General features: G+C 46.1%; 3 protein-coding genes across 3 annotated transcripts in view; 1 reads left to right on the top strand and 2 right to left on the bottom strand.

The window, feature by feature from the left end:
• The window catches only part of RECQL4 (RecQ like helicase 4), a 61,774-nt gene extending 57,927 nt beyond the window's left edge, over window positions 1–3,847 (bottom strand). Inside the window, 2 exon segments of the mRNA XM_059848250.1 lie at window positions 1,084–1,117; window positions 3,624–3,847. Of these exon segments, the coding sequence (XP_059704233.1) occupies window positions 1,084–1,117; window positions 3,624–3,707 (118 nt within the window). The 5' untranslated portion in view covers window positions 3,708–3,847.
• A 721-nt stretch (window positions 3,848–4,568) lies between these two features.
• On the top strand, window positions 4,569–13,510 carry LRRC14 (leucine rich repeat containing 14). The gene is made up of 4 exons (XM_059868408.1): window positions 4,569–4,923; window positions 5,242–5,561; window positions 9,561–10,190; window positions 12,577–13,510. The coding sequence occupies exons 2-4, from the start codon at window positions 5,269–5,271 to the stop codon at window positions 13,139–13,141; spliced, it is 1,488 nt and encodes a 495-aa protein (XP_059724391.1). The 5' UTR covers window positions 4,569–4,923; window positions 5,242–5,268; the 3' UTR covers window positions 13,142–13,510.
• A 2,164-nt stretch (window positions 13,511–15,674) lies between these two features.
• C1H8orf82 (chromosome 1 C8orf82 homolog) lies at window positions 15,675–23,405 on the bottom strand. The gene is made up of 3 exons (XM_059868398.1): window positions 23,156–23,405; window positions 22,757–22,805; window positions 15,675–16,220 (listed from the first exon to the last, which is right to left on the bottom strand). Exons 1-3 carry the CDS (start codon window positions 23,270–23,272, stop codon window positions 15,745–15,747), a joined length of 642 nt encoding a protein of 213 aa, XP_059724381.1. The 5' UTR covers window positions 23,273–23,405; the 3' UTR covers window positions 15,675–15,744.
• Between the last annotated feature and the right edge of the window lie 192 nt (window positions 23,406–23,597).

The following is a 23,597-nucleotide window of genomic DNA, read 5'->3' as shown; positions in this document are numbered from 1 at the left end:
GGCAAAAATTGGGAATTTTAGGGAAAAAATGGGGAATTTGGGGAAAAATTGGGGAATTTCAGGGGAAAATTGGGGAATTTTGGGCAAAAATTGTGAATTTGGGGGAAAATTTGGGAACTTTTGGGGGAAAATTGAGGAATTTTGGGGGGAAATTGGGATTTCTGGGCAAAAGTTTGTGGATTTGGGGCAAAAATTGGGAAATTTGGGCAAAAATTGGGAATTTTGGGCAAAAATTGGGGCAAAAATTGGGGAATTTTGGGGAAAAATTGGGGAATTTTCAGCAAAAATTGTGAATTTGGGGGAAAAATTGGGAACTTTGGGGGAAAATTGAGGAATTTTGGGGGAAAATTGGGATTTCTGGGCAAAAGTTTGTGGATTTGGGGCAAAAATTGGGAAATTTGGGCAAAAATTGGGAAATTTAGGTAAAATTTGGGAATTTTGGGCAAAAATTGGGGAATTTGGGGCAAAAATTGGTAATTTTAGGGAAAAAATGGGGAATTTGGGGAAAAAATAGGGAATTTTGGGGAAAATTGGGGAATTTGGGGGAAAATTTAGGAAAATTTGGGAATTGGGGAGTGAAATTGGAAATTTTTGAGAATTTTGGGAAAACATTGGGGGAATTTGAGAGAAATTTGGGAATTTTGGGGGAAATGAGGGTATTTTAGGGAAAAAATGGGATTTGGGGGGGAAATTTGGCAAACTTGGGGTAATTTTGAGGACATTTGGGGAAATTTAAGAATTTGGGGGGAAATTGGGAATTTTTGAGAATTTTGGGGAAAATTAGAGGAAATTTGAGGGGAAATTGGGAATTTGGGGGAAATTTGATGGAAAATTGGCAATTTTGGGGGAAATTTGGGAATTTTTGAGAAATTTGGGGTAGAATTGGGATTTTTGAGGGGGAAATTTGGGTGAAATTGAGGGAAATTTGGGATATTTGGGGATTTCTGGGTAAAATTTGGGGATGTTGGGGTCAAATTTGGGGATTTTGGGGTCAGATTTGGGGATTTTGGGGTCAGATTTGGGGATTTTGGGGTCAAATTTGGGAATTTTGGGGTCAGATTTGGGGATTTTGGGGTCACTCACTGCGAGTTTCCTCTGGAGCCTCCTCAATGTCAGCCTGGGAAGGAAAAAAAAAATCCCAAAAATGAGAAAATTTAGGAATTAGCCCCAAATTCTGGGCCAGGCAGGATTTGGGGTTTTTTGGGGGGGATTTTGGGTTTTTTTTTTGGAATTTTGGGTTTCTTAAGGGGGGATTTGGAATTTTTTTGGAAGGAAAATTGGGATTGGAAGAATTTTACAGTGGGAAATCCAATGGAATTTTTTTTTAATGGAAAAATTCATGTGGGGAAAAAAAAAAACCCCAAAACTCCTCCAAGGAACCCCTCTTGATCTGAGCCCACCTCAAAATCCCCCCAGAAACCCCAAAAACGGCCCCAAACATTCCAGGGACACCCCAAAATTCCCATAAATCAAAAACCCCTCATTGCAGGGACCCCAAAGACCCCCTGAGAGCCCCCAAACCACCTCAAGGACCCCAAAATCAACCCCAAACCGCCCCAAAAACAACCAAAAAAAACCCCAGGAGCCCCCTAAACCGATTTTCACCATTCCAGGACCCCCCTAAACCACATCAAGGACACCAAAATCACCCCAAGGTCACCCCAAAAAAACCCAGGACCGCCCTAAACCAACTCCCCCCATTCAGGACCCCCCTAAACCACCCTAAAAAACCCCTCAGACCCCCCAAAAAATCCCCAAAACACCCAGGACCCCCCCAGATGAAACCTCCACCATTCAGGAACCCCAAACCACCCCAAAGACCCCCTGAGACCCTAAAACCACCCTAAGGACGCCCAAAAAAACCACCAGGACCCCCCTAAACAAACTCTCCCCGCTGCAGGACCCCCCTAAACCACCTCAAGGACCCCAAAACCACCCCAAAAACACCCCAAAAAAACCCAGGACTGCCCTAAACCAACTCCCCCCATTCCAGAACCCACCCAAACCACCCCAAAGACCCCCTGAGACCTCAAACCCCCCCCCAAGAAAACCCAGGATCCCCCTAAACCAACACCCACTGATCCAGGACCCACCTGAACCACCTCAAGGACCCCAAAACCACCTCAAGGTCCCCCTAAATCACCCCAAGGACACCCCATAAAATGCAGGACCCTCCTAAATCAATTCTCCCCCTATCCAGGGACCCCCAAAACCACCCCAAAGACCCCCTGAGACCCTAAAACCACCTCAAGGACACACCAAAAAAAACCCAGGACCCCACTAAACCAACTCTCCTCACTGCAGGACCCCCCTAAACCACCTCAAGGACCCCAAAACCACCCCAAAACCACCCCAAAAAAACCCAGGACTGCCCTAAACCAACTCCCCCCATTCCAGAACCCACCCAAACCACCCCAAAGACCCCCTGAGACCTCAAAACCCCCCCCAAGAAAACCCAGGACCCCCCTAAACCAACACCCACTGATCCAGGACCCCCCTGAACCACCTCAAGGACCCCAAAACCACCTCAAGGACCCCTAAATCACCCCAAGGACACCCCATAAAATGCAGAACCCTCCTAAATCAATTTTCCCCCTATCCAGGGACCCCCAAAACCACCCCAAAGGCCCCCTGAGACCCTAAAACCACCTCAAGGACACACCAAAAAAAACCCAGGACCCCACTAAACCAACTCTCCCCACTGCAGGACCCCCCTAAACCACCTCAAGGACCCCAAAACCACCCCAAAAAAACCCAGGACTGCCCTAAACCAACTCCCCCCATTCCAGAACCCCTCTAAACCACCCCAAAGACCCCCTGAGACCTCAAAACACCCCCCAAAAAAAACCCAGGACTGCCCTAAACCAACTCCCCCCATTCCAGAACCCACCCAAACCACCCCAAAGACCCCCTGAGACCTCAAACCCCCCCCCAAGAAAACCCAGGACTGCCCTAAACCAACACCCACTGATCCAGGACCCACCTGAACCACCTCAAGGACCCCAAAACCACCCCAAGGTCCCCCTAAATCACCCCAAAAAATGCAGGACCCTCCTAAATCAATTTTCCCCCTATCCAGGGACCCCCAAAACCACCCCAAAGACCCCCTGAGACCATAAAACCACCTCAAGGACACACCAAAAAAAACCCAGAACTGCCCTAAACCAACTCCCCCCATTCCAGAACCCACCCAAACCACCCCAAAGATCCCCTGAGACCTCAAACCCCCCCCCAAGAAAACCCAGGACCCTCCTAAACCAACACCCACTGATCCAGGACCCCCCTGAACCACCTCAAGGACCCCAAAACCACCTCAAGGACCCCTAAATCACCCCAAGGACACGCCATAAAATGCAGGACCCTCCTAAATCAATTTTCCCCCTATCCAGGGACCCCCAAAACCACCCCAAAGACCCCCTGAGACCCTAAAACCACCTCAAGGACACATCAAAAAAAACCCAGGACCCCACTAAACCAACTCTCCCCACTGCAGGACCCCCCTAAACCACCTCAAGGACCCCAAAACCAGCCCAAGGCCACCCCAGACCAGCCACCCCCAATCCCCGGGGTTCCCCTCAGGAATTTTCCCCTCACGATTTCCCAGCGCGGCCCCTCATGAGGACCTGGCTGGGTTTGCGGTGCCGCTCCCGCAGGAATTCCGCTTCCCAGCGCTTCAGCAGCACCTTCAGCTCCTGCTGCCGCTCCATGGCCGCGGGAGCGGGATTGGGGTCGGGATTGGGGTCGGGATTGGGGTCGGGGATCGGGAATTGGGATCGGGGATCGAGGGAGGCTCCGGGGGGACCCCAGAGCCGCCTCAGAGCGAACCTCCCGCTCCCGCCAAGCGCCAGCCAATAGGAAGGCAGGGATTACTGATTGACAGGGAAATGAGCCAATAGAAAGGGCTATGTAGAAACGCCCGCCCATGTCGCCTCGAGCCAATGAGAATTGAGTAAAACATTGACGGACAGATGTGAGAGCCAATTGGTGGAAAGAAATCCGCCCCCAATGGGAGTTTTGCCCGCTGATTGGTTGTCACAACGAGGAAACACGGAAGTGAAGCTTCCGTACGAGCTGAGGGCAGTCGGGGTTGCGGGCGGCGAGTCGGGGACGCCATGTGGATCGGAAATGGGGATTGGGACCGTGACTGGGGTCTGGGATCGGGATTAGGACGGGGATTGAGGTCGGGGATGGAGGGAAGCTCCTCCCTCGAGGACCCCAAAGCCGCCTCAATGCGAACCTCCCGCTCCCGCCGAGCGCCAGCCAATGGAAAGGCAGGGATTAGTGATTGACATCGAAATGAGCCAATGGAAAGGAGGATCTAGAAGAGCCCACCCATTTCGCCTTCAATCAATGAGAATTGAATAAAACATTGACGGACAGATGTGAGAGCCAATTGATGGAAAGAAATCCGCCTCCAATGGGGGTTCTGCCCGCTGATTGGTTGTCACAACGTGCAGCCTCTGAAGTGAAGCTTCCGTACGAGTTGAGGGCAGTCGGGGGCTGCGGGCGGGCGGGGAGTGGGTGGCGCCATGTGGATCGGGAATGGGAATTGGGCCTGGGACTGGGGTCTGGGATCGGGATTAGGACCGGGATTGAGATCGGGGATCGAGGGAAGCTCCGCCGAGGACTCCAAAGCCACCTCAGAGCGAACCTCCCTCTCCCTCCAGTGCCAGCCAATGGGAAGGCAGGAAATAATGATTGACAGCGAAGTGAGCCAATGGGAAGACGTATCTCAAAAACGCCCGCCCGTCTCGCCTTGAACCAATGAAAATTTAATGAAACATTGACGGACAGCAGAAGTAGCTAATTGAAAGAAAGGAATCCGCCCCTATGGCGGGTTTTGCCAGCTGATTGGTTGTCACAACGAGGAAACACGGAAGTGAAGCTTCCGTACGGTCTGGGGGCAGTCGGGGGCTGCGGGCGGTGAGTAGAGGGCGCCATGTTGGGGGGGCCGGCGGCGCTGCCGCTTTTGGGGATCCCTCAGGGGACTTTGGGATAATTTGGGGATCCCTGTGGGAATTCCCAGATACCCGGAGGGGAGGGGATTTGGGATCCCTGTGGGAATTTCCACATCCCAGGGAGGGGTTTGGGAACCCTTTGGGATTTTGGGGTGTCCCGGGACTCCCATTTTGGGGAGCGGACCTGGGGGGGGATCCCCTCACAACCGCCGCCATCTTTTTCTTCGGGATATCCTCGCATTTGCGATTTCTCTGGAATTCTTTGCTTCTCCATCACCCACAGGCTCTCCAATACCCCACAGCCCCCTCAATGGATTCCCTCCTCTTCCTCTGCGCCCGCCGCGTCGTCGCCCAGCGCCCTCTTCCCGCCCTTCCCGCCGATCTCCACCCCGTCCTCTTCCAAGCGGCGTTCCTGGACGGCAGACCCCTGGTGCTGCGGGATTTGGTGGCCGCTTGGCCTTTCCCGGTGCTCAACTTCCAGCGGCTGGTGGGGCGCCGGGAGCTGCTGCGGGACCATCCCTGCAAGCTCTGCGTCCAGGCCGTCATCCTGGCCGTGGTGGCGCAGCTCCGGCGGCAGCTGGAGGAGCCCGGACACGACGCCAGGTGGGTTCTGGGCGGCTCTGGCACGGCCACCACCTCTGGTCCTCCATCCCTTTGATGGTTCCTTCCTGGTTCTCATGGTTCATTCTTGGTTTTCATAGCTCCTCCCTGGGTTTGATGGTTCCTTCCCATTTTTCATGGTTCCTTCCTGGTTTTGATGGTTCCATCCCATTTTGGATTGTTCCTTCCTTGATGGTTCCTTCCATTTTTCATGGTTCCTTCCTGGTTTTGATGGTTCCTTCCCATTTTTCATGGTTCCTTCCTGGTTTTGATGGTTCCTTCCCATTTTTCATGGTTCCTGGTTTTGATGGTTCCTTCCCATTTTTCATGGTTCCTTCCTGGTTTTGATGGTTCCATCCCATTTTGGATTGTTCCTTCCTTGACGGTTCCTTCCCGTTTTTGATGGCTCCTTTCTGGTTTTGATGGCTCCCTCCCATTTTTGATGGTTCCATTTTTGATGGTTCTCGCCCATTTTTGATGGTTCCATCTTGTATTTGATGGTTCCTTCCCATTTTGGATTGTTCCTTCCTTGACAGTTCCTTCCCATTTTTGATGGCTCCTTTCTGGTTTTGATCGTTTCTTTCCATTTTTGATGGTTTCATCCCGTTTTTGATGGTTCTTTCTTGTATTTCATGGTTCCTTCCCATTTTTGATGGTTCCTCGCTGTTTTTGATGGTTCCTTCCCATTTTTGATGGTTCCCTCCCATTTTTGATGGTTCCTCGTTGTTTTTGATGGTTTCCTCACGTTTTGATGGTTTCTCACCATTTTTGATGGTTCTTTCTGATTTTTAATGGTTGCTTCCCATTTTTTAAATTTCCTTCCCTTTTTTCATGGTCCCTTCCCATTTTAGATGGTTTCTTCCCATTTTTTTAGAATTTCCTCCTGTTTTTGATGGTTTCCTCTCATTTTTCATGGTTCCTTCCCGTTTTTGATGGTTCCTTCCCATTTTGGATTGTTCCTTCCTTGACAGTTCCTTCCTGGGTTTGATGGTTCCTTCTTGGTTGTGATGGTTCCTCCCATTTTTGATGGTTCCTCCCATTTTTGATGGTTTCCTCCCATTTTTATGGTTTCTTCCTGTTTTTCATGGTTCCATTTTTGGTTTTGATGGTTTCTTCTTGTATTTGATAGATTATTCCCATTTTTGATGGCTCCTTTTATTTTTTTGATGCTTTCTTCCCATGTTTGATCATTTCCTCCCATTTTTGCTGGTGCTTTCCCCTTTTTGATGTTTCCTTCCCATTTTTGATGGGTTCTACTTCTCCTTGATGGTTTCCTCAATTTTTTGATTGCTTTTTCTTATTTTTAATGGTTCCTTCCCATTTATGTCTTCTTCACACTTTTTATGCTTCATTCATGTTTTTGATACTTTCCTCCTCTTTTTGATCACTTCCTCCTCTCATTTTTGCTGGTTTCTTCCCACTTTTAAAGGTTCCTTCCTGTTTTTTCATGGTTTCTTCCCATTTCTGGTAGTTTCTTCCTGTTTTTGATGCATCCTTCCCATTTTTGATGGTTTCCTTTTCCACCTACTCTTGACAGTTTCCTCCTTTTTTTGATTGTTTCTTCCTATTTTTTATAGGTCCTTTTTGATGGTTTCCTCCCATTTTTAATAGTTTTCTCCTGTTTTTCATGGTTTTTTCTTGGTTTTGATGGTTCCTTCTCAGTTTTGATGGTTTCCTCCCATTTTTGATGCTTTCTTCCCATCTTTGACAGTTCCCTCCCATTTTTTAAGCTTTCTTCCCATTTTTGATGGTTCCTTCCCTATTTTGACGGTTCCTTCCTGGTTTTTAGGGATTCCTCCCATTTTTAACACCTTCTTTGTGTTTTTGATGGTTTCCTCCAGTTTTTCATGGTTTCTTTTTCTTTTTGATGGTTTCTTCTTGTAGTTGATGGTTTCTTCCCATTTTTGATGGATTCTTCTTGGTTTTGATAGTCCCTCCCCATTTTTAATGGTTTCCTCCCCATTTTTAATGGTTTCCTCCCCATTTTTATGGTCCCTTCTTGTTTTTAATGGTTTCTTCCCCATTTTTGATGATTTCCTCCCCATTTTTGATGATTTCCTCCCGTTTTTGATGATTCCCTCCCGTTTTTAATAGTTTCCACCCCATTTTTGATGATTTCCTCCCATTTCTGATGGTTCCTTCCCCATTTTTAATGGTTTCCTCCCCATTTTTGATGATTCCCTCCTGTTTTTGATGGTCCCTTCCCATTTTTAATGGTTTCCTCCCCATTTTTGATGATTTCTTCCCCATTTTTAATGGTTTCCTCCCCATTTTTGATGATTTCCTCCCATTTTGATGGTCCCTTCCCGTTTTTAATAGTTTCCACCCCATTTTTGATGATTTCCTCCCGTTTCTGATGGTCCTTCCCCATTTTTAATGGTTCCTTCCTGTTTTTGATGATTTCTTCCCCATTTTTAATGGTTTCCTCCCCATTTTCGATGATTCCCTCCTGTTTTTGATGGTCCTTCCCCATTTTTAATAGTTTCCTCCCCATTTTTGATGATTCCCTCCTGTTTTTGATGGTCCCTTCCCATTTTTAATGGTTCCTTCCTGTTTTTGATGATTTCTTCTCCATTTTTTAATGGTTTCCTCCCCATTTTTTATGATTTCCTCCTGTTTTTGATGATCCTTCCCCATTTTTAATGGTTTCCTCCCCATTTTTTGATGATTTCCTCCCGTTTTTGATGGTCCTTCCCCATTTTTGATGGTTTCCTCCCGATTTTTGATGATTTCTTCCCCATTTTTGATGATCCCTTCCCATTTTTGATGGTTTCCTCCCCATTTTTAGATGATTCCCTCCCGTTTCTGATGGTCCTTCCCCATTTTTAATGGTTCCTTCCTGTTTTTGATGATTTCTTCCCCTTTTTTTAATGGTTTCCTCCCCATTTTTGATGATTTCCTCCCATTTTTAATGGTTTCCTCCCCATTTTTGATGATTCCCTCCTGTTTTTGATGGTCCCTTCCCATTTTTAATGGTTTCCTCCCCATTTTTGATGATTTCTTCCCCATTTTTTAATGGTTTCCTCCCCATTTTTGATGATTCCCTCCTGTTTTTGATGGTCCCTTCCCATTTTTAATGGTTTCCTCCCCATTTTTGATGGTTCCCTCCCGTTTTATTGGTTTCCTCCCCATTTTTAATGGTTTCCTCCCCATTTTTAGATGATTCCCTCCCGTTTCTGATGGTCCTTCCCCATTGTTAATAGTTTCCTCCCCATTTTTGATGATTCCCTCCCGTTTTTAATAGTTTCCTCCCCATTTTTGATGATTTCCTCCCGTTTCTGATGGTTCCTTCCCCATTTTTAATGGTTTCTTCCCCATTTTTGATGATTTCTTCCCCATTTTTTAATGGTTTCCTCCCCATTTTTGATGATTCCCTCCCATTTTGATGGTCCTTCCCCATTTTTGATGGTTTCCTCCCCATTTTTGATGATTTCCTCCCGTTTTTGATGGTCCCTTCCCATTTTTAATGGTTTCTTCCCCATTTTTGATGATTTCCTCCCATTTTTAATGGTTTCCTCCCCATTTTTGATGATTCCCTCCTGTTTTTGATGGTCCCTTCCCATTTTTAATGGTTTCCTCCCCATTTTTGATGATTCCCTCCCGTTTTTGATGTTCCCTTCCTGTTTTTATTAGTTTCCTCCCCATTTTTGATGATTCCCTCCTGTTTTTGATGGTCCCTTCCCATTTTTAATGGTTTCTTCCCCATTTTTGATGATTTCTTCCCCATTTTTTAATGGTTTCCTCCCCATTTTTGATGATTTCCTCCCGTTTTTAATGGTTTCCTCCCCATTTTTTGATGATTTCCTCCCGTTTTTGATGGTCCTTCCCCATTTTTGATGGTTTCCACCCGATTTTTGATGATTCCCTCCCGTTTTTGATGTTCCCTTCCTGTTTTTATTAGTTTCCTCCCCATTTTTGATGGTTCCCTCCCGTTTTTAATGGTTTCCTCCCCATTTTTGATGATTCCCTCCCGTTTTTGATGGTCCCTTCCCGTTTTCCCAGCCTACGCGTGCTGGACATCACCGGACTCCCAGCCTCGGCGTCCGGCCGCGCTCCGGACGGGATGAGCGTCTGGTCGGGCACGGTGGCTTTGGCCAAGGCTTGCGTGGAGGTGTCCAAGCACCAGCGGGAATTCCAGAGGCGCGGATCCAAGCGGCACAAAGGTCGCTCCGGAGCCGCCACGGCCGCGGCCGCTCCGCAGCCCCCGGGCGTGGACGTCCACGCCGACCTGTTCGTCAACGGAACGTCCTACGGGATCCTGCGCGACGCGCTCCAGACCGGAGCCACCGGCCCGCTGCGCCTCAAGTGCCGCGAGTTCCAGGCCGAGGAGCTCTCGGCCTCCGGGATCGTGGCTCTGCTGGAATCCTTGGATCCGTCCTTCGTGCGGAGGGTGGATCTGAGGTTCAACAATTTGGGATTGACGGGGCTCTCGGTGATCCTGCCGCACCTCTCGCGCTTCCCGGGGCTGCGCAGCCTCAAGCTCCAGTACAGCAACGTGGACGTGCGGCGCCCGACGCCGGAATCGGCCATCGGGATCCGGTGCCTGGCCGGGCAGCTGGGAATGCTGCCCAGCCTCCGCGAGCTCAACCTGGGATCCTCCCGGCTCTCCGGGAATCTGCGCCAGATCCTCTGGTGAGTTCCCTGCGGAGCAGGGCCTGGCCGGGCCCTTCCCGCGCTCCCGGGGGATTCCCGAGGGTTGGGGGTCTTGGGGGTCTTTCCCAGCCTGAGTGATCCTGTGGTTCCAGGATTTCATTATCCCGATGCTCCTGTGATTCTGTTATCCCAACAGTTCGTGACTCAGTGTTTCCATTGTCCCATCATTCCAAAATCCTGGAATTCCTTGGTTCCAGGATTCCCAAAGGTTGGTCTCAATGGTCTTGGAGGTCTTCTCCAATCTTAACGATCCCTTGATTCCCTGATTTCATCATCCCAATATTTCCATGGTCCCCTGGTTGTGTTATCCCAAAAGTTCATGACTCCAGGATTCCATTATCCCATAATCCATGATCCCAGGATTCTCAAAGGCTGAATTTGACCATCTTGGAGGTCTTTTCCAACTTCAATGATCCCGTAATTCCAGGATTTCATTATCCCAATATTCCCATCATCCTATGACCCTCTTATCCCAATAACTTACGACTCAACGCTTCCATTATCCCAAAAATCCATGATCCCATAATTCCATGATTCCAAGATTCCCAAAGGTTGGACTTGATGGTCTTGGAGGTCTTCTCCAATCTTAATGATCCCATGATTCCAGAAATCCATTATCCCAATGTTCCCATGATCCCATGATTCCATTGTCCCAATAGTTTACAGCTCAAAGATTCCATCATCCCATAATTTCACAATCCCATAATTCCTTGTTCCATGATTCCCAAGGTTTGGGCTCGATGGTCTTGGAGGTCTTCTCCAACCTCAATGACCCCAGGTTCTCGTGATCCCGTTATCCCAACAGTCCGTGACTCCGTGATTCCATAACGATGAAAACTCCATGATCCCATAAATCCTGGATTCCAGGACTCCCAAAGGTTGAATTTGAACATTTTGAATTCTTTTCCAACTTCAGTGGCTCCATGACCCTGTAACTCCATGATCCCATAATTTGGTGACTCCCTGATCCCAGAATCCCAATATCCCACGGTTCCATAATTCCAGGACTCCATGATCCCAAGACCCCGTAACTCCACAATTCTCTGGCTCCTTCACCCCACAGTTCCATGATTCTCAAAGGTACAACTGGATGGTCCTGGAGATCTTTCCAAACTCAGCCATTCCATCATTCCATGACCACACCAGTCCATGACCCCATAATCTCATGGATCCATCATTCCATAACTCCATGATCCCATGATCCTCAAGTGTCAAACCTGATGGTGTTGGAGACCTTTCCCAACCTCAGCCATTCCACAATCCCATGATCCCATCATTCCAGAATCCCAGGAGTTTCAGAAGTCAAACTCGATGTTCTTGGAGCTCTTTCCCAACCTCAGCCATTCCACAATTCCATGGCTCCATGATCCCACAACTCCATGATTCTCAAACCTTGACCTTGATGTACTTGGAGCTCTTTTCCAACCTGAGTCATTCTATAATTCCATGATCCCATCATTCCAAAATCCCAGGATTTCAGAGGCCAAACTCAATGTTCTTGGAGACCTTTCCCAACCTGAGTCATTCCATAATTCCATGGCTCCATGATCCCACAACTCCATGATTCTCACACCTTGACCTTGATGTTCTTGGAGCCCTTTCCCAACCTCAGTCATTCCACAATTCCATGACCCCATCATTCCAAAATCCCAGGAGTTTCAGAAGTCGAACTCGATGTTCTTGGAGCTCTTTCCCAACCTCAGCCATTCCACAATTCCTTGATCTGATTGTTCCCAATTCCAGGATTTTTAGAGGTTGAACTCAATATTCTTGGAGCTCTTTCCCAACCCGAGCCATTCTGTAATTCCACTCTTTGATTCCACAATTACATGATCCCACAACTCCATGATTCTCAAACCTTGACCTTGATGTTCTTGGAGACCTTTCCCAACCTCGCCCATCCCACAATCCCGCAATCCCATAATTCCAAAATCCCAGGAGTTTCAGAAGTCGAACTCGATGTTCTTGGAGACCTTTCCCAACCCCAGCCATTCCATAATTCCACGACTGGATTCCACAACTCCATGATTCTCAAACCTTGACCTTGATGTTCTTGGAGCTCTTTCCCAACCTCAGCCATTCCATAATTCCATGGCTCCATGATCCCACAACTCCATGATTCTCACACCTTGACCTTGATGTTCTTGGAGCTCTTTCCCAACCTCAGCCATTCCATAATTCCATGATCTGATTGTTCCCAAATTCCAGGATTTTCAGAGGTCGAACCCGATGTTCTTGGAGCTCTTTCCCAACCTCGCCCATCCCACAATCCCAGGATGCCATGGATGCCATCCCAGCTCCCATTCCCCACATTTTCCCCCTGAATCCCAACAAATCCTCACCTGTCCCTTTTCCCTCCCGCCAGCGACCTCCAGGCTCCGTTGGAAAGCTTGGAATTGGCCTTCTGCTCCCTGGTTCCCGCCGACCTGGCCTTCCTCTCCCAAAGCTTCCACGCTCCGGCCCTCAAAAGGTTGGATCTCAGCGGCCACGACTTCTCCCAGGGCCTCCTGGAGCCGCTGCGGCTGCTCCTGGAGGAAACCTCGGCCTCGCTGCTGCACCTGGATCTCATGGAATGCCGCATGGCCGACTCCCACCTGGACGCGCTGCTGCCGACGCTGCGGCGCTGCTCCCGCCTGCGCTTCCTGGGACTCTACGGCAATTCCCTGTCCACGGCCGCGCTCAAGGATCTGCTCCAGAAAACCTTGGAGCTGCCCGACCTCCACCTGGTGGTCTATCCCTTCCCCGTGGATTGCTACAAGCCGCAGCCGCCGGCGGAATCCGCTTGGAATTTTGAGGAACCGGTGGACGAGGAACTTCTGGCGGCGGCCGACGCGGAGTTTTCCCAAATGTTGGCGAATTCCGGGAGAACCGACCTTGTCTGGACTTCCAACCCCTACGGCCATGGGACCTTGGACTTCTTCTCCTTGTGATTTGGGAGAAGCTCGGAGCCTCCATCCCAAAATCCGGGCGTTTCCCGCCTCCTCCCGCTGCTTTTTTTCCTTTATTTTGGTGCTTTTCTGCCCGGTTTGTATATTTTCCTGGTTTTTATATTTTCCTGGTTTTTATATTTTCCCGGTTTTTATATTTTCCCGCCTCCTCCTGATGTTTTGGGTCTTATTTTAGGATTTTTTCCCCCTCATCCCGAGATTTTTCCGTCCGGTTTTGGTGTTTTCCCCACTCCGACCCCAAAGATTTTCCCGGAATTTTTATTGCCACGTCCAGAAGGGAAAAGCCCCTGGATGCCCTGAATTCCTGTGGGACGTTAAGTAATTATGAAATAAATATTAATTAATTGTTCATTAGTAATTAATTATTCATAAGCTGCTACCACCCAAATTCTATCCAAAACCCCCAAATACTTCATCCCAAATCCCCAAATCCTTGGTCCCAAATTCCCTAAATCTTCATCCCAAATTCCCAAACCCTTTATCCCAAACCCCCAAATTCCTAAATCCCCAAATCCTTCATCCAAAATCCCCCAAATCCTTCATCCCAAATTCCCAAATCCTTGATCCAAAGTTCCCAAATCCTTCATCCCAAAATCCCAAATCCCCCAAAACCTTCATGCCAAATCCCCAAACCCTTCATCCCAAATCCCAAAATCCTTTGTGCCAAACCCTTCATCCCAAATCCTTAATCCAAAATTCCCAAATCCTTCATCCCAAATCCCCCAAGTCCTTCCTTCCAAATCTTTCATCCCAAATCCCAAAATCCTTAATGCCAAACCCTTCATCCCAAACCCCCAAATTCCTTGATCCAAAGTTCCCAAATCCCCCATCCCAAACCCCCATCCCCAAACCCTTCATCCCAAATCCCCAAATCCCAAATCCCCAAACCCTTCATCCCAAAACTCCAAATCCCCAAGTCCTTCATCCCAAATTCCCAAATCCTTTATCCGAAGTTCCCAAATCCTTGGTCCAAAGTTCCCAAATCTTTCATCCCGAATCCCCCAAGTCCTTCATTCCAAATCCTTCATCCCAAATTCCCAAACCCTTCATCCCAAATTCCCAAACCCTTCATCCCAAATCTCCAAATCCTTGATCCAAAGTTCCCAAATTCTTCATCCTAAATCTTCACACCCTTCACCCCAAATCTTTCATCCCAAATCCTCAAATTCTTCATCCCAAATCCCCAAATCCTCCATCCCTAATCTCCCATCCCAAATCCCCAAATCCTTGGTCCAAAGTTCTCAAATCCTTCATCCCAAATTCCCAAATCCCCTAATCGCCAAATCCTTCATTCCAAATCCCAAAATCCTTCATCCCAAATGCCCCATTCCCAAATCCTTCATCCCAAATCCCCAAATCTTTCATCCCAAATCCCCCAAATCCTTCATCCCAAATCTCCCAAATTCTTCATCCCAAATCCCCAAATCTTTCATCCCAAATCCTCAAATTCTTCATCCCAAATCCTCAAATTCTTCATCCCAAATTCCCAAATCCTTCATCCCAAATCCCCAAATCTTTCATCCCAAATCCTCAAATTCTTCATCCCAAATTCCCAAATCCTTCATCCCAAATTCCCAAATCCCCTAATCGCCAAATCCTTCATTCCAAATCCCAAAATCCTTCATCCCAAATGCCCCATTCCCAAATCTCTCATCCCAAATCCCCAAATCTTTCATCCTAAATTCCCAAATCCTTCATCCCAAATTCCCAAATCCTTCATCCCAAATTCCCAAATCCTTCATCCCAAATCCCCAGATCCTTGATCCAAAGTTCTCAAATCCTTCATCCCAAATTCCCAAATCCCCTAATCGCCAAATCCTTCATTCCAAATCCCAAAATCCTTCATCCCAAATGCCCCATTCCCAAATCCCCCATCCCAAACCCCCCCATCCCAAATCCCCCAAATCCTTCATCCCAAATTCCCAAATCCCCTTCATCCCAAATCCCCTTCATCCCAAATCCCCCATCCCAAATCCCCCAAATCCTTCATCCCAAATCCCCAAATCTTTCATCCCAAATCCTCAAATCCTTCATCCCAAATTCCCAAATCCTTCATCCCAAATTCCCAAATCCTTCATCCCAAATCCCCTTCATCCCAAATCCCCCATCCCAAATCCCCCAAATCTTTCATCCCAAATTCTTCATCCCAAATTCCCAAATCCTTCATCCCAAATCCCCCAAATCCTTCATCCCAAATCCCCAGATCTTTCATCGCAAATCCTCAAATTCTTCATCCCAAATTCCCAAATCTCCCATCCCAAATTCCCAAATCCTTGATCCAAAGTTCCCAAATCCTTCATCCCAAATCCCCAAACCCTTCATGCCAAACCCTTCATCCCAAACCCCCAAAATCCTCGATCCAAAGTTCCCAAATCCTTCATCCCAAATTCCCGAATGGAGGATTAAAAGCAGGAACGAATTTTTTTTTGGGGACTTTCTGGGAATTGTAGTGATGACAAAAACCAGGAATTGGGAAGGGGCAACACTTCCTGAAATTAATTACTTAAACCAAAACTTGACTTGTTCATCAATTAATTATTGAATTTAATGAGTCAGGCAACGAGTTTATCCCGATTTCCCGCGATTTAAGACGTGGAAATCGCCGCTTCCTCCTCCGCTCCCGATTTCTCCGCCCGCAGAATTCCCAGGATGTCCCCGGCGAGCCGATGCTCCTTCCCCTCCCACCAGAAATGCGTCGGGGGCTTCTCGGGCCCGTCGCGGAACCGAAACTCCGCGCTCAGCTCCTGCGCCAGCGCCGACCTCACCAAACCCACGCCGCCCACGCGCTCGGGCGCCGGGTGGTAGAGGCGCCCGTTCTCCGGGAGCACGGCCAGCATTCCCGGCTGGAAGGGCACCGCCAGCTCGGGGCCGCCGCCGCAGTAGGAGAGCAGTGAGGAGCCGCGGGGGCCGCGCAGGAGCTGCGTGAACACCACGGGCAGGTCGGAGCAGCGCAGGAAATTCCGCTCGCGGCCGCAGCGCGACACCCACGGGAAGCGCCGCTGGTAGCGCCCGACGCGGTTCCGCTCCAGGTGCCGGAAGAAGAAGGAAAGGAACCGCACGTCTGGGATGGGGGATTTGGGGATCAGAAAGGGGAAGTTTTGGGGGGTTTGGGGTTTTTTGGGGTGATTTTTGGGGGATTTTGGTGGTTTTTTTGGGCTTTTTCTGGTGGGTTTTTGGCGATATTTTCATGGTTTTTGCCGGGGTTTTCTGGGGTTTTCTGGAGATTTTTTGGGGTTTTCTGGTGGTTTTTTGGGCTTTCTTTCGGGTGTCTTCTATGGTTATTGAGGCTTTTCCAGGTGGTTTCTTCTAGTGTTTTATAGGGGTTTTTGGCGAGTTTTTAGAGTGTTTTGGACAGTTTTTTGTGGTTTTTTGGGGTGTTCTTTTGGGTGTTTTTTGTGGAGATTTTTTGGTGATTTTTTTCATTTTCTGGAAGTTTTGTGGAGTTTCTTTTGGGTTTTTTGGGTTTTTTTCCCACTTCTTGGAGGTTTTTCAGTGGGGTTTTTTTTGGGGTTTCTTTGGGGTTTTTCTGGTGTCGTTCTGGGCTCTTTTGCGGATTTTTTTGGTGGTTTCTGTTCTGGATTTTGGGGTTTGTAGAGAATTTTCCTGATGGTTTTTTGGTGCTTTTCATGGAGTATCTCTTGGTGGTTTTCTGGGAATCTCTGAGGTACCAGAAGGGAAGACCCTTCCCAAACTCAACGTTTGCACCGCAAACCCTTCCCGCTCTCCGGGAGCACGGCCAGCATTCCCGGCTGGAAGGGCACCGCCAGCTCGGGGCCGCCGCCGCAGTAGGAGAGCAGCGAGGAGCCGCGGGGGCCGCGCAGGAGCTGCGTGAACACCACGGGCAGGTCGGAGCAGCGCAGGAAATTCCGCTCGCGGCCGCAGCGCGACACCCACGGGAAGCGCCGCTGGTAGCGCCCGACGCGGTTCCGCTCCAGGTGCCGGAAGAAGAAGGAAAGGAACCGCACGTCTGGGATGGGGGATTTGGGGATCAGAAAGGGGAAGTTTTGGGGTTGAAAATTGGGGGGTTTGGGGTTTTTTTAGGGCTTTTTTTGGGTGATTTTTGGGGGATTTTAGTGGTTTTTTTGGGCTTTTTTTGGTGGGTTTTTGGCGATATTTTCATGGTTTTTGCCAGGGTTTTCTGAGGTTTTGTGGAGATTTTTTGGGGTTTTCTGGTGGTTTTTTGGGCTTTCTTTGGGGTGTCTTCTATGGTTTTTGAGGTTTTTCCAGGTGGTTTATTCTAGTGTTTTATAGGGTTTTTTGGCGAGTTTTTAGGGTGTTTTGGACAGTTCTTTGTGGTTTTTTGGGGTGTTCTTTTGGTGGTTTTTGTGGAGATTTTTTGGTGATTTTTTTTCATTTTCTGGATGTTTTGTGGAGTTTCTTTTGGGTTTTTTTCCTACTTCTTGGAGGTTTTTCAGTGGTTTTTTTTTTGGGGTTTCTTTGGGGTTTTTCTGGTGTCGTTCTGGGCTCTTTTGCGGATTTTTTTTGTGGTTTCTGTTCTGGATTTTGGGGTTTTTAGAGAATTTTCCTAATGGTTTTTTGGTGCTTTTCGTGGAGGTGGGTTTTTGCCATTTCGTTGATGGTTTTTGGTGATTTTTTGGGGGTTTTGGTGGAGATTTTTTGGGTGTTTCTGGGCTTTTTTTTGAGGTGTTTTCAGTGGTTTTTGAGGTTTTTTTGGTCTTATTTGGGGTTTTTCCAGTGGTTTCTTAGAGTGGTTTTTGGTGGTTTTTTTGATGGTTTTTTGGGGTGTTTCAGATGGGTTTTTTTACCATTTTTGGGACTTTTCATGGAGATTTTTGGTGGTTTTTGTGGAGTTGTTTTGGTGATTTTTGGGCTGTTTTCCAGAGCGGTTCCGCTCCAGGTGTCGGAAGAAGAAGGAAAGGAACCGCACGTCTGGGATGGGGGATTTGGGGATCAGAAAGGGGAAGTTTTGGGGTTGAAAATTGGGGGGTTTGGGGGTTTTTTAGGGCTTTTTTTGGGTGATTTTTGGGGGTTTTTTGGGCTTTTTCTGGTGGGTTTTTGGCGATATTTTCATGGTTTTTGCCGGGGTTTTCTGGGGTTTTATGGAGATTTTTTAGGGTTTTCTGGTGGTTTTTTGGGCTTTCTTTCGGGTGTCTTCTATGGTTTTTGAGGCTTTTCCAGGTGGTTTATTCTAGTGTTTTATAGGGTTTTTTGGCGAGTTTTTAGGGTGTTTTGGACAGTTCTTTGTGGTTTTTTGGGGTGTTCTTTTGGTGGTTTTTGTGGAGATTTTTTGGTGATTTTTTTCATTTTCTGGAAGTTTTGTGGAGTTTCTTTTAAGCTTTTTGGGGGTTTTTTCCTACTTCTTGGAGGTTTTTCAGTGGTTTTTTTTTTGGGGTTTCTTTGGGGTTTTTCTGGTGTCGTTCTGGGCTCTTTTGCGGATTTTTTTGGTGGTTTCTGTTCTGGATTTTGGGGTTTGTAGAGAATTTTCCTGATGGTTTTTTTGGTGCTTTTCGTGGAGGTGGGTTTTTGCCATTTCCTTGATGGTTTTTGGCGAGTTTTTGGGGGTTTTGGTGGAGATTTTTTGGGGCTTTCTGGGCTTTTTTTTGAGGTGTTTTCAGTGGTTTTTGAGGTTTTTTTTGGTCTTATTTGGGGTTTTTCCAGTGGTTTCTTAGAGTGGTTTTGGTGGTTTTTTTGGGTGTTTTTTGGGGTGTTTCAGATGGGTTTTTTACCATTTTTGGGACTTTTCATGGAGATTTTTTTTTTGTTTTTGTGGAGTTTTTTTGGTGATTTTTGGGCTGTTTTCCGGAGCGGTTCCGCTCCAGGTGCCGGAAGAAGAAGGAAAGGAATCCGACATCTGGGATGGGGAACTTGGGGATCAGAAATGGGAATTTTTGGGGTTGAATTATGGGGGATTTGGGGTTTTTTTGGGTGATTTTTGGGCTTTTTTTGGTGGTTTTTTTGGCGATTTTTGGATGGTTTTTGACAGGTATTTCTGGGGTTTTGTGGAGATGTTTTGGGGTTTCCAGGTGGTTTTTTGGGGCTTTTTTTAATGGGGGTCTTTGTGGTTTTTTTGGGGTTTTTTTTGGGGGTTTTCTGGTCGTTTTTCTGGTCTTATTTGATGGGTTTTTCGTGGTTTTTTGGGGTGTTTTTTTGGGATTTTTTTGAGTTTTTTTGGGGTTTTTTTCTGTGGTTTTTTAGAGTGCTTTAATCAGGTTTTTTGGCGAGTTTTTAGGGGTGTTTTGGATGGTTTTTGGGGTTTTTTTTAAGGTTTTTTTGGAGATTTTTGGGGCTTTTCTGGTGTTTTTTTGGGGGTGTTTCCAGTGGTTTTGGGGATTTTTGGGTTTTTTCCTGGTCTTATTTGGGTTTTTTCCAGTGGTTTCTTAGAGTGGGTTTTTGGTGGTTTTTGGGGTTTTTTAGCAGTTTTTGGGGTGTTTCAGGATGGGTTTTTTACCATTTTTTGAACTTTTCATGGAGATTTTTTTGGTGTTTTTGTGGAGTTTTTTTTTTTTTTTGATTTTTGGGGATTTTTCCCCTTTTTTGGGTGGTTTTTAGGGAGTTTTTCCATTGGTTTTTTGGGGTCTTTTGGGGTATTTTTTGAGGTTCCTGTGCTGCTGGTTTGGGTCATTCCGTGGTGTTTTTAGGGGATTTTTGGGAGTTTTTTGGTGGTTTCCCCGTGGATTTTTCTTGGTTTTTTTGGTTTTTTTCCCGTGGATCTTTGGGGATTATTTGGGGTTTTTCTGGGGGTTTTTTGGTGCTTTTGGTGGAGTTTTTTGGGGTTTTCTGAGGGTATTCACATGGTTTTTTGGGGTGTTTTTGGGGTTTTTTGGGGCTTTCCCACTGGTTTTTTTTAGGGTTTCCTTGTGGGTTTTGGGGTGTTTTTTATAATTTTTTGTGAGGGATTTTTTGGGTGATTTTGGGAGGTTTTTTGGGCTTTTTTTGCTGGGTTTTTGTGGTTTTGTTGAAGGTTTTTGGTGGTTTTTGTGGAGTTTTTTTTGCCTTTTCTAAAAGTTTTCTGAGTTTTTTTTTTAGGGGAGTTTCCAGTGGTTTTGGGGGTTTTTGTGGGGGTTTTTTTTTTGGGTTTTTCTGATCTTATTTGGGCTTTTTCCCAGTGGTTTTTGAGAGCGGTTCACTCGGATTTTTTGGTGTTTTTTTTGATGTTTTTTTGCCATTTTTTGGACTTTTCATGGAGATTTTTTTGAGTGTTTTTGGTGATTTTCCTGGAGGTTTTTTTTGTGATTTTTGGGGCTGTTTTCCAGTTTTTTTTGGCTGTTTTTTTGGGGTTTCCCACTGGTATTTTGGGGTTTCTTTGGGGTTTTTCCAGTGCTGATCCGGAGTATTTTGTTTTTTTTTTTTTTAAGTTTTTGAGGTGTCTTTTGGGGGATTTTACCAGTGTCTTTTTGGGTTTTTTTTTTTGAGATTTTTCAGGTGGTTTTGGGTTTTTTTTGTATTTTCTTTTTCTGGTGGTTTTTTTGTGCTTTTCATGGAGTTTTTTGGGTTTTTCTGGGAATCTCAGAGATGCCAGAAAAGAAAAATTGGGGAAAGGGGGAAACCCTTCCCAAACTCCATGTTTGCACCCCAAACCCTCCCTGCTCTCCGGGACATTCTGGGGCTTTTTGGGGTTTTTTGGGGTTTTTTGGGGTTTTTTTTGGGTGTTTTCAGTGTGTTTTACTGCTTTATTTTGGGCTTTTTTGGGGTGAATTTTTACAGTTTTTTAAATGATTTTTGGTGGTTTTTTGGGGGCTTTTTTTGGTTAATTTTTACAGGTTTTTAAAATTACTTTTGGTGGTTTTTTGGGGGCTTTTTTGGGTGAATTTTTACAGGTTTTTTAAATGATTTTGGTGGGTTTTCTTGGGATTTTTGTGGAGATTTTTTTAGGCTTTTTTGGGTGAATTTTTACAGTTTTTTAAAATGACTTTTGGTGCTTTTTGGGGGGCTTTTTTGGTGAATTTTTACAGTTTTTTTAAATGATTTTTGGTGGTTTTTTGGGTGAATTTTTACAGTTTTTAAAATGACTTTTGGTGCTTTTTTGGGGCTTTTTTGGGTGAATTTTTACAGGTTTTTGTAATTATTTTTGGTGCTTTTTTAGGGCTTTTTTGGGGGGCTTTTTAGGTGAATTTTTACTGTTTCTTTAATGATTTTTGGTGGATTCTTGGGCTTTTTTGGTGTTTTTTGGGTGAATTTTTACACGTTTTTTAAATGATTTTTGGTATGTTTTTTGGGGCTTTTTGATTTTTTTGGGCTTTTTTTGATGATTTTTTACAAGTTTTTTTAATTTGTTTGTGTTTTTTTGGGGCTTTTTTGGTGAATTTTTACAGATCTTTTAAATGATTTTGGTGGATTTTTGGGTGGGGTTTTTTTTGCTTTTTTGGTGAATTTCCACAGGTTTTTAAAATTATTTTTGTTGCTATTTTTTGGCTTTTTCTGGTGGGTTTTTTGTGAGTTTTTACCGTTTTTTAAAATGATTTTTGGGTGGGTTTTTTTTGCTTTTTTTGGTGTTTCTTTGGGCTTTTTTTGGTGGTTTTTTTGGGGGCTTTTTTGTGATTTTTTTCAGGTTTTTTAAATGATTTTCAGTGGTTTTTTTTGGGCTTTTTTGGGACTTTTGGTGAAATTTACAGGTTTTCAAAATTATTTTTAGTGATTTTTTTGGACTTTTTTGGGGTGAGTTTTCACAGTTTTTTTTAATGATTTTTGGTGGGTTTTTGGGGGCTTTTTTTGATGTTTTTTGGGCTTTTTGGGTGAATTTTTACAGATTTTTTAAATTGTTTTTGGGGTTTTAGTAGAGATTTTTTGGGTGTTTTTTTGGGGGTTTTCCAGGGAATATTTGGGGTTTTTTTTGGTGGTTTTGGGGTTTTTTAAGAGGCTTTTTTGGTCTTTTTTTGGGGTTTTTTTGGAGATGTAGTGGTGCTTTTCCTGAACTTGTCTTGGGGTTTTTCTGGTGGGTTTTTAGTGCTTCTTTGGGGTTTTTTTGGTGGCTTTTTGCAGTTTTTTTGGGGTTTTCTGGTGGGTTTTTTTGGCAATTTTTTGGATTTTCTGGTGTCTTTTTTTAGGGTTTTTTGGGTGCTTTTTGTGGATTTTTTAGGGATTTTTTGTGGTTTTCGTGGAGTTTTTTGGTGCTGCTTCTGGGTTTTTTTTCTGTTTTTTGTGGAGTTTTTTTTGGGGTTTTCTGGAGGTTTTTTGGGGATTTTTTGGATTTTCTGGGGTCTTTTCTTGGTTTTTTTTTTGGGTGCTTTTTGTGGAGTTTTTTTAGGGATTTTTTGGTGCTTTTTTGGGTTTTTTTTGTGGTTTTTGTGGAGTTTTTTTGGGGTTTTCTGGGAATTTTAAAGATGAGGGAAAAGAAGAATTGGGAAGGGGGAAATTCTTCCTAAAAATCCATTTTTGAAATTAAAACTGATTTCTAAATTAATTCAGAATTTAATGATTGAGGGAATGATTAATTAATCATGGAATTGTTAATTAATAAAATATTAATATTCAAATTAGGGGGTTCCAGCTTTCCCACCCCTTCCCAAAGTTCAACCCCACCCAAATTAAGGATTAAATCCTAATTAAGGCTCAAATCCTAATTAATACCCCAATCCTATCAATATTCAGCTCCTAATTAACACGGGGAATCATTAATGAGGTTAATTAGGGCGGTACCTTTGAAGCAGGTGATGAAGTTCTTGACTTTGGTGTCATCCAGGAAAAGCTGCAGGAAAAGCAGGAAAAAGCCTCAAAAATCTGGAATTTTCCCCCCAAAAAACTCGGGATTTTTCTGTGGGATGGGTTTGGGATCCGTCCTGGATCCTTTTGGGTTTTTTTTTGGGATTTATCTGGGTTCGATACAAATTTAATCCGGGTTTAATCCGGAATTATTTTGGGATCCGCCCAGGATCCTCCCGAATTTTATTTGGGATTCATCCTTGCTCAACCCTGCGATGTTTTCGGGATCTGCCCAGAATCCAGGCGGGATCCGTTGCCCAGAACCCCCTCTCGATCCCCCAACCCCCACCGATCCCTTATCGATCCCTTATCGATCCCTTATCGATCCCCCCTCACCTGTCCTTGGTGATCTACGTAATAAAAATACTCGCGGATTCCAGGCCCCGGCCGCTGCCCCTGCTGGTAGTGGAGCCCCGGGTTCGAGCAGAGCCGCAGCAACGCCCCCGCCCTCATCGCGACAGCGACCGGCGACCCCCGACACGGCCGGGCCACCTCCCTGTCGCGACAGGCGGCAGCGACGGCCGCGCCACCGGCGCCACCCGGAAGCGGCCACCTGGGGGACCGCAATGTGTGAGCACCCGGCTGGTGCGGCGGTGAAAAGGTTCCGGGGGGGAAGCGGAAGTGGAAAGAGAAGGACCGGGGGGGGGGGTCCCGCGGCTATAGGGGACTCTATAGATCTCCAGATCCTATAGAATCCCTCTAGAGACCCCCCAGGGCTTCTCTAGAGGGGCTCAAAGCCCTAAAAAGCCCCAGCGACCCCATAAAAACCCCATAAGAA

This window comes from Haemorhous mexicanus, chromosome 1 (genome assembly GCF_027477595.1).
Source record: "Haemorhous mexicanus isolate bHaeMex1 chromosome 1, bHaeMex1.pri, whole genome shotgun sequence".
Taxonomy (NCBI): Eukaryota; Metazoa; Chordata; class Aves; order Passeriformes; family Fringillidae; genus Haemorhous; species Haemorhous mexicanus.
This window is presented reverse-complemented; position numbering and strand designations above follow the sequence as displayed.